Genomic DNA, 10,969 nt, shown 5'->3' with positions numbered 1-10,969 from the left:
CAAGATGTCTGGTATCCCTATGTGGAACCCTTGCAATGTTGGGACACTTCTGAGGTACCCACAGGAGTGAGACTATAGAGCTCTATGCTAGTGGTTCGAGAATCGAACTAAATCTTTTAAAAACTTTTTGCACTGTACATTCAATGGGAAATCAATATATTATTACAAATATACCGGGTGTCCTGTAAGTCCAAATGCGTCCTTTATCTCATCAACCGTTCGTCGTAGAGGTATGGTTCTAATTTAAAAAAATGATCGAAATGTGTTCAGAAATCACTTTATACCAGTTTCAAGAGTGGAAATACATTGTGACATAAAATATAAAATATAAATTTTTATGCAGTATCCCCTGTGCTCTAACTTCCAATTATAAAATTGTTCCCCCGTCTATCCTGAAACCAATAAAAAATTTCCATGTTTCCAAGTGCGATATCCGCTGAGATATATTAATTCAAAAATCTGGGAAAATAGGGGGGGGGGAAGCTATATGAACTAACGAACACCCTCTTTTCCTCATTTATGCTGTTCTTTCCCATCTTTCCAACGATTTTTGAATTCGAATATCTCAGTGAATTTGTTCTAGTGATTATTTCCCCGAGGTTCCTTTGCTCAAGTAATCATTTGTCCAGCAACCCCCTTACCCTATAGCAGGGGTTCTCAACCTTTTTGACTCGCGCGCGGAGCCCTTTTTAGTAAAAAAAATTCTACGGCGGAGCCCCGAAGGCCCATTTCTTAATTATTCATCAAAGTTATTTATTTATTTTTACTACTTAAAAGGATTTATAATTTTTTTTTTAAATTTTACTGTTTTTTTTATTTTTCTCGAGCAGTCGCGGAGCCCCTGGAGAGTGTACAAGGAGCCCCGAGGACTCCGCGGAGCACCAGTTGAGAACCGCTGCCCTATATGTAGGGTAAGTGATCGGTACTCGAGGCTACCTTACACTAGCGATAAAAAAAGAGTTCCTCTTACCGCGCAATCGATAATTCATAAGCGGCTCCCTTGCTATTTATTCATGATGCCCTTACGTTAGCTATGCAATCATGGCCTCCTCACGAACGATCTACTCTCGCCAACGGGTTCGGGGCGGTTATTTTTTTCTTTTTTTCACACTATGAATTTGCTACAAAAGAGGTCGTGGAAAAGTCCTGGCTTGGGGCATTGGCCCCACGTCCTGGAGCAGGGCTAGCAGGCTGGGAGCTTTGGTGGACCCTCAAGCCAGACTTTCACGGGGCCCTTCTACAGGGCCGTAACTATGATTTTTGCCGGCTCCTCAACTTTAAAATTCGATAATTTTGTAATGGTGGTCTTTGTTCCCTCTTGCCTTTTATAGTAAATTTATAGCGCGTAAAACAAGAAATGACCCTGAGCTCCAGGACTGAAGCCCTGTCATCCCTTGAGGGAAAAGGCATCCTCGAGAACTTACCAAAGATTTCGACCTAACTATCTTCTCTGCTCATTGTTGTGATTGATGTGTGGAATGGTGCTCATTACAACTCCCCTTGGGGGTCTGGACACTTACTTTAAGAACCACTGGCATACATATTGACATCGGTGTCGGATCTATTCAGGTTGAAGAGAAAGACCAGAACCAGGACCGCCCATATCGGACGAGGGGCCCGGTGAGAAGAATGATTTCGGGGCTTTTTAGCCCCGATCCGATTTTATATATTTTGTTCGGGAGGAGAATTGGGCAACAGAAGATACATACATTATCACAGAATAGTGATGAAGAATATCTACTGTATATTTTTAAGGAAATAGTGAGGCAAGGCCGTGGAGGGAGGGGGGGGGGGGCTTCTGAGATCTGGTTCCCCCGAAATGTGAGGAAAAAGACGGCCAAATCTATTTTTTTATCACTTTGGTCCCACCCCCAAACGAAATTTCTGGCTACGGGCCTGTAAGTGAGGGGAATTCACGCCCGTAACTACGTTGAGGCAACTTGGCCCCGATCAGAATGCCCCCCCAAACCCTCATTTTTCTGAGCGTAACCTTTTCAGGGGGGTTCGAAGAAAAAGTCCACCCCAGGGCATGGTCCCCACATCCTAGAGCAGGGGCCCCTAGGCTGGGATCTTTTGTGGGGGCCCCCGACCACACTTTCACGGGCCCCTTTATGATTAATTTATAGCGTGAAAAAGCAAAAAAACATGAAAATCGTCCCGGGCCCCAGGGCTGGAGCCTTGTCAGCCCACCCCTTGTGGGGGCCATGCCCCAGGGCTCCCAGAAGGCACGCTACGGCCCTGGGGTGAATTTCTATTTATTTACCGTAGTAAATCAGCACGATGTGTGGAAATCGTTTTGTTTCTTTTATTTCAACCGGTACCTCAGAGATGGCGCTACATTCGAAAAAGCGTTGACGTGTTCCGATAAATGGAATTAAAGGTACACACGTACAACTAGTCAGTCCTCATGCGAATCAGGGTAAACCTTGTTTACATAAATTTGGTGAATCGAGGGCAGTAGTGGCAGATCGACAGTTGACACGTGTTTTTATGGGTGATACCTCCAAGATATATGTATCACGGATGGTGCATCGTAACTAGATAACCATGTCTTGGTTGGGCGAACACATTTCTTCGATATCGGGCAAGCTGCAGGACATCGGCAAGGCTGTCAACGAAAACATTGGCAGCTCGTTCCTCGATGGTATGGTCTCGTCGTTCGTGTCATGTTGCAGCTGTGTGCTCTTTAATGTTCAAAAATAATTACATGAGGGTGCTCTAAAGCGCAAGGGGCTATAAGTGTGAATGTTAAGTACAGTACATGTGTTTTTAGCCCTGTGTGCTGTATAAGCCCCCTATTGTATGGCTCACACAGAGAATTCTTCTCTAGTTTTTATTACACGAAAAATTATTCCAGTGGTGAAAACGGAGCAAAGCTACTATCATGGGTGCCAAGACCTCGGGTTGCAACCCCTCGCATTACCAGGGCTGTAATTAGGTTTTTTGCCAACCCCCGCCCCACAACTTTAAAATTTGGTAATCACTTATAAAGGTGTCCTTTGTTCTCTGCACATAACATTGGGAAATAAAACAAAAGCTTTTACTTATCCTCTCACTTAGTTTTATATATATATATATTTTTATAATTCAATATCGCAGAGTATAAACATATGTACAGACACAAACATTCGCGCAGATACGAACATATAAACATGAAAATCACAACTGTATTGTCCTTTTTTCATTCTCCACAGCGCAGTAATAATCCATGTTTTAAATTGAAATATTTCAAAGGGCATCCACAGAATTAAATAGAGGATACTTTATTTATTTCAAACAGACCACAACTCTGGTCGCAACAGATGCAGTATAATCCAGATCCCCTTGGCGACTTTTTTCTGGTGCCAAACAGGTATAATAGCCAGACGAAAAGTCACCAAAGCTGTAACTGACTGTAGACGCTAAAAAATAAATCACCAGCATAGAAAACATGAAAGTGGAAACTGACACTAATATAAATAATAGCCCCAAAGCAGAATATGCCGAAGTGACGTACGTCGCAGAACAATCGGGAAGAATTTTAAGAAAAATGTAGAAAACACTATTATGGGAACTGTGGAACATTTCCAGTTAGTCGAAGGCTCGTTGCAGTACAATGCAAAACATTCTGCTTTGGAGAATAGTATATAAATAAATAATCTCGGTATATTATAAATATAAAACACTCTTTGAAATAATAAACTGATCAAAGCATAAGTCTATCTGGGTATCCAGACTCAGCAACCTAGCACCATTATGCCAGCTTTGGTAACTTATAGTCCCCTTAGCGATCTGGATTATACTGCATCTGTACCCTGAGTGTGTATCTAGTACCAGATTTTTCAGTGCTGCCATTTATATTTCAGAAGTTTAATGATTGAATTACATTTGTACCGTTTGTAGGTCTGTCGCTCTCTGCGACAAGACTTTTATATGGGAGATAGGCTCGCATTTGCGCCTCAAAGTTAGGAACCACAGAAAATTAACCACCACTATGGCAACAGTGGTGTTCGAACCCGGGTCCTCACGATGTGGGTCCGTCACTATCACTTATCGACCACCACTGCAGCTAGTACACTTTTACTACTCAAAATAAAATGAAAATGTGAATTATCAAATTCAACAGAGAATAAATTCCACAGGTTCGAAATCATTGCGAAGACTCTGCCCAACTGAAGCAGTTTAACACCGTAAAAACAACGGGGAAATTAGTGCTAACCAATTGAAAATTGATTACCCATTGTGCCGTCGGCAGGGTTAGAACCTGGATCCTCAGGACGAGTGTCTAGCGCGATGCCCACACGACCGCACAGCTGAAATGCCACTGCAAGTAAAATATTCAGCAGCAGTACCACACGATAAAAGCAAAATGACAAGTTCAGCAATATGATAGTGCGGAAAACGTTTCATCCAATCGCTAACATACCTGTACACGAATATACAAATGAGAGATAAGAGGGAACATGCATAGTAAAATCCCTGGAGATGTGATTTGACTTTTATTTTGTCATGATGGTCCATGACCCCATCACCTCCGAACATAGATAATAAAAAATGAATAAGAAATGCAGAGGTTTATCGCAATACAAATGTATTGGAATATTTGTGAATCAATAAATGTGTTAGCTGGGCCCAACTTTGTGAACCGTTATTATCATCTTGAGGCTCCTGAACCTTATTAGGATTAAATCAGAAGAAAAAATATATACACATTTTTCTAACGTTGCCATTACTATTATTTCACATAGTAGGTTCAAAGCCCTAGTCGACTAAGTTGGCAAGCCCAGAGAAAATAAACGTAACCAAGGTGCCACATTCGGTAACTTTCTGAATATCTAAACTCTATGCCACCCATTCCAGTAATCATAGACACCCGACATAAGGGAGGAGAAACCGTAAATCCCCTCTGCCTAGAGAGTGAGTGACATGGTCAATGAACAATCAAAAGAATAACATAGATAACATAGACTGTGTGTGAGCATGTGAATGACCAAATGAGTAACCTAGAAAGCAGAGGGCTGTCCGGGAGGGGGGGGCAATAGAAGCTACAAATATAACATGGGGTCCTATGGGTTCACTTGAGTCAGGGGAGATGAGAGAAAAATTTCAGAAGAAGGGAACAATAGAACAAAAAGTTTGGGAGACTGACTTAACCAGTCAACTGGCCCAATTGATTTCTCCTCCTTCCTCTTTTTAAAAGTTTGACGCCAATGAAATATATTTTCGTGATAACAGAGGGGCGTATAAATACAGGGCATCCATAATTAAAAGACCCTATTTTAAAGTAGCCTACAGGCAAAATCAGTCATCAGAAAAGTGTGAAATTTTGTGGAGGACTTCATGAAGTGATGGGAATTTGTTTCGGGAGGAAAAAATTAGTTGCATGTGTCACCACCAGAAGACGATTTATTAAGAAATGGTACATTTAGGCAAACATTCACACTTTTACAATTGTTACTTCAACAAAACATATTCCACATGATAGCCATCATTTTCAGATACCATGTGAAATCACAAGGTGGCATGTTCCACAACTAATAGAAGTGTGTGTGTGGGAAAATGTTCAGCACGTGGTGTGAAATGCTGCCTTTATAAGGTCAGGTAAAGTTCTTGGATTGTCACGACTTACCAGATGTTTCAAATGTCCACAAAGCCAAAAATCTCATGGATTAAGGTTCTGGGATTGGAGAGGCCATAGATTAGGGAAGTTGCTGGCTGATGACACGTTCTTCTGTAAAATGTATTTTAAGAACATCCTCTTAACACACACTGCAATGTGTGGAAGAGCTCCATCTTGCATAAAGAGTGTGTCTGCAAGGTAGTGATGTGCTTGCAGAGCAGGAACAATCTACATGCCTAGTGATCGAACATGTCACTGGACCTGTAAAACTTAACTCCTCGTAGAAGTAGGAAACAAGAATAAATGATGGAGTAAATCCACAACATACCGTCACTTTTGGTGAATGCAACGGAACCTCTAAGACAGCATGCAGATTTTCTAGTTCCCAAATTCGGCAGTTGTGAGTATTGACTGCACCATTCAAGTGAGAATGTGCTTCGTCTGTCCAGAGGATATTCCAAGGCCATTCTGAATCGACCTCAACACGAGCTAGAAACTGCAGCGAGAGCCAGAGTCAAGCATGATAATCATGATGATCAGCAACCGCTGCACAAGTGAAAGTTTGTACGGATAATATCGGAGGATATTTTCTGCATAATCTTATGGACAGTTGAATGTGGCCTATCCAATGCCTGTGCTACATGCCTGACACTACTGCTACCACGAGAATTTGAAGCTCTGTCCTCTTCCATCTGAAGAGAAACCTCCTGCACTGTGTCTATCGAAACAGGTTTTCTTCCTCTTCCAGGACGAACAGCCAATGGTCCTGTGGTTTCAAATTTCATTATCATACTCCAAAGGTTTTAACATTCATTGGACCTTTTCAAATCCTCTTCCAAGTCCAATGTTTCCGTAGAGCAGTTACTGCAAAATTTCTGTTTTGGTAAAACAATTTGACCAAGAAAGCGTGATCTCGTAAACTTATCGTCATTGTGAGCAGCAAACACATTGAGAAACAAGATCTCCATGAATGTTTATAGGTTTTATAACAGGTGGTTTTAATTAAGGAGGGAATCATCGATTTATCACTGAATAATACAAATGTACTAGATTGCAATTAATGATTCTGCTAAAGCAAAATATCATTTCATTTTCAAGGTTATTTGGGTGGGCGTATGTGGACCATTTGGTTTAATTTGCTTAGTTTGAGGGTTCAACGAGTAGAGTAGTCATTAAAAACTTCTACCTGTATGGGAAAGTAATTTTATATTTACTTCTTCGCAATCTTGGACAGTAACTAGCATTCACCATTCAAAATTATGGTGCACATTTTGTATATGGGGTCATTCAAGTATCACGTCAGCATCAATAGGGGTTCCGATTTGCTGACTTTCGATGACAAGAGGGTGAGAGGAGGGTTTGAATGATGCTTACGTCATCAACTACCCTTTATAAAAATAGGAAATATTTGTAATGGCATCTCTGTGTGCCAAAAACGAGGAAAAATATTTTTCTAGTTTGTGGGCACCTGAACTGACATTCTCCCCATTGATAATTCCTCTATAGTGCCGCTTTAGTGTTTAGTGATCTTGAAAGGTTACGCAGATCCTTCAAGTAATCTGGAACTGCGCTGCACATCACTCAAGTGATCCATAATTATGCCACGAATCACTTAAGTAGTCTGGGAATGTGCCGCTAGTAACTTGAGTGATGTAGAACTGCATTAGGGCCGCTTAAGCGCTCTAAAACTGTGCCACATCACTCAAGGGATCTCTAAATGTGTCACAGATTTCTTAATTGATCTGGAATTGTTGTGAGTCACTTAAGACACAATGTGCACCTTTGTTAATTTTTACAAAATTAGGTGTGAGAGGCGGGCCACATCAGATAACCCCCAGGGCCAAATTTGTTCTGCAGGCCAAGGGGCGTATATGGCTTAGAGGTAGGATCACAATGAACTTCTTAAAAAGGAAGTTTTGAGTTCTTAGCCTTCAAATAGCATTGAAATTAACAGAAATTGAGATTATAATGACGTATAAAGGTATTTTCTTTTGAATATTTTTCTCATTAAAAGAATAAATTTTGGATTTTCTTGGGGGGTACACGAGGCTCCCCCCCCCCCCACGTATGGGAGCTGACGAAATTTTGCTGACGGGGTCAAAAATTTATAAAACTTTGCTGACTTAATACTTCAATGGCCCCTAAAGGTAAAACAACAGATTGCGTAACAAAGCAGCTGGTTACGTAGGCACATTCTAGGTTTAGTGATTCTAATGCTACCCAATAGCATTCAATTTTCTTTTGTATTTTTAGGGCATGTACAGAGGCATATACAAAGCTCTGCGAAGAGCTAGAAATAAAAGTGCTTCATTTGTCGAAGCAATTTGTCATTACACTGGCATTGAACAGTATAGTGTGTTTTGAACAAATCCCTTAAAAAAAAAAAGACGGAAAATGCAGTAAAACACATCCGGTTCACTTTAAAGGGAAATGTAGGATGGGGACTCCCACTAGTAGGACCCCCCTCCTACTTTTTTGAGTAGGAGCTCTGACAGTTCCCCCATCATCATTAGAGTGGCAGTGACACATTTATAGATCACTTGAGCAACTTGTGATGCATGCTAGTGTTGCACACTTGCTAGTTACAGAGCATTTAAGTGACCCACGGCACATTTATAGATCACTAGGGATCCGCAGCACAATTATATATCACTAGAGTAAACTGTGGTGATGTTCCAGATTTCATTTTCAAATCAGTAAGTGACCGTATTCTCCCAAAGGTTGAATACCCTTGACATAAAGAGTGACGTAGACAGTGTGCAAGGAAGGCTGTCAAAGCATCTCAAGTGATTTTAAAGCTCTACCAGGCAAATTTATGTGCTTACTATAGAAAATTTCAACCAGATCTTGTTTATGGTAGAAATTGACCTCAAAATAAACACAAAATACAAAAAATAACACCAAAAATCAATCGATGCCAACCAAATTGTTTGTGTGGATTGCTGTTTGAAACTATTCTAGAAGCAAATTTTTCACAAGAAACTGGGCTTTCTTCCGCTCGTATGAGACCGACTTCTACTAAAAACTATGTTATTTTTTCATCAAATTCGAGAATATTCATTCGTGAAAAAAATAGAAATATTAATGAGCTACAGATTCATATTTAAGCACTGTAACACAAGAGAGCTAAGATGTTCATGGCGAAAAAAAATTTTTAAATGGCATTAAAAATATAGTAATAGCACATTGGCTTGAAAAACTTTTCATCACTAATGAAAAAATTTGGAAAAGCCAAAGCGCAGAGACAAACTATTGACATCAGGGGAAAAAACCCTGCCAATATGGCTACAACCTCGTTTATGGAATAATAGCCAGTCTTAGGCTGCATATAGGAAATCAATATGGGATCATTCCAATCTATCAGTGCACAGCATAAACAATAACTGGGCAATGGGCTTAAGTATTTTGCGGCGCAGTGCAAAAACCAGCTTTGCTGCTCTCTATAATGATTTTTTTCGATCCCTCCAGCATCATCAGCACTTTATCACACTCCAGGTTTATATTAGCACCCTCGATAACTACTATCAAACTGTTTACTTCGTATAATTTTTTATACTATATTTGAAATAAATATGCCACTTGAGAATAAATTTGGACCTATTGTCCAATGAGACATTGTAAGTATGCTCTCGAGCAATTGAATAATAATCATACCCCCTCCCCCCCACCCAAGAAGGTGGGTTTTAGGTCCCGCCCGGTGAAAGCAACGACTCTTATTAATTCTGTTTCTTCACCTTATAAATTCACCATAGAGGGACCCATGCAAAATATTTGTCCAGGGACCTGCCAAACATCACAGTCTAGGGACCCTCTTTGCTGCAACATGTGGGGGGGGGGCATAGCAAATATCTGTACATAGGGAACCATAATAGAGGTCAGGGCTAGACAACAGATTATTTATATACAGAGAGCTGCAAGTAAGTACTCTCAGCTGAGGCAAGCACATCCAATTCCCCCCACATTTATTTTAAATATGTAGTTAAAGGAAGGATTCAGTGCTCTTTCTAGTTCAGCACCTGGAAGCATCAAATCCGTTTGTACTCTTGGCTTGGAGCAAGGCCTGTTTCTTGCAAGAGCAAACATGCTCATTTAATCAGAGGATTTTTATTCATTTTGCGGCCCCCCCCTAAAATTTAATGACCTGGTGCAGCTGCACCCTTCACACCTGCCTAAGTTTGGCCCTGGCAATAACGTTAAAAGTCTATGCTGAAGAAAAAAATTAACCATATGTCTCAGAGTTTGTTTTGTTGTTTTTGATGACTATATGTTTATATTTCTTTGATATTAATATATGCAAATATTTTTCAGTTGGGCAAATATCTTTGTCTGAGGCACAGACCGAAAGAGCTGCAGAGAGGCTAGAGTATGATGACGATGATCTAATGAATGAACAATCAACCAGTAATATGGTCCTGCATCAAGATCAGGACCTGCTGATTGACCAGCTGACTGCTGAGAAGGAGGAATTGGAAAATAAAATCATACTTCTGGATGAACAGTACCAGGTGAAGTACCAGTTCGATTGCCATGAGGATTGGTTGCGATAAAAAAGTTTAAAATTTATTACATAATTTATAATATGCAATTTTGTCTGAGTTGAAACCATTTTAAATTTCACCACTGCCTGTCTTTGAATTTAGTTAGACTTGATTATATAATGTATATGCGGAAAATTCATTGCCAACAATTCACTACCATGCAATTCACAACATGATAATGCTTCAAAAAATTCACTCATTAACTCATTCATCAAATCATTCTGTCACTCACTTTTGGAAACCTTGGTTGTGACAATACCCTGATAAAAATTTCAAAAATTTTCGATATTGATATAACCAAGTTTGACTGAATTTCCACTCATGATCATTTTTGTGTGCTGTGTTGAATTTTATTGCCTGCAGCTGCATACATCCCACATACTTCAAGTGCTTTTTAAATTTTTTATATTGCATATACTTGTGTATAAGCGAAGTTTTTTTGTTCAGAAAGTCTTTCATATATTTAGAGGGTCAACTTATACACAAGTCAGTTTTTAAAGAAAAAAATTCACCCCTAGTTTTATCAATGTTTCCCCCCCCCCCCCAGCAAAGTGCTCTAATTCTGACTCGCAAAGTGGGTTCAACTCGGCACATGAAAACGATGCCATGTTTCAGTATCATGGTGGCCTCCGGTCCTATCAATTTACTGAGACGCCTACAAGTTGGACACAATATTTATAGTCATTGCTACGCAAGATCATCAAAGGTCCCCTCATGCACCAAGGAGCCCAGAGGCAGTGCTCAGGTGAGACCCTGCATCAAGACTGTCTTACGTGAAAGGGGGTTTTCCAAAAAAAAAGTATTAATTCACACAGCACACGATAATTACAAC

General features: G+C 40.2%; 1 protein-coding gene across 1 annotated transcript in view; it reads left to right on the top strand.

Moving 5' to 3' along the window:
* The first annotated feature begins 2,398 nt into the window (after nucleotides 1-2,398).
* The window catches only part of LOC149084441 (uncharacterized), a 28,745-nt gene continuing 20,174 nt past the window's right edge, over nucleotides 2,399-10,969 (top strand). The window contains exons 1-2 of the mRNA XM_089234834.1: nucleotides 2,399-2,644; nucleotides 9,908-10,104. Of these exons, the coding sequence (XP_089090960.1) occupies nucleotides 2,548-2,644; nucleotides 9,908-10,104 (294 nt within the window). The 5' untranslated portion in view covers nucleotides 2,399-2,547. The remainder of the gene's footprint in view (nucleotides 2,645-9,907; nucleotides 10,105-10,969) is intronic.

This window comes from Pholcus phalangioides, unplaced genomic scaffold (assembly GCF_987345545.1).
Source record: "Pholcus phalangioides strain wild (caught in Gottingen) unplaced genomic scaffold, Ppha-v1.0 ptg000008l_1, whole genome shotgun sequence".
Lineage (NCBI taxonomy): Eukaryota > Metazoa > Arthropoda > Arachnida > Araneae > Pholcidae > Pholcus > Pholcus phalangioides.
Note: the sequence above shows the minus strand (reverse complement) of the source record. Positions and strands in the feature narration are given on the sequence as shown.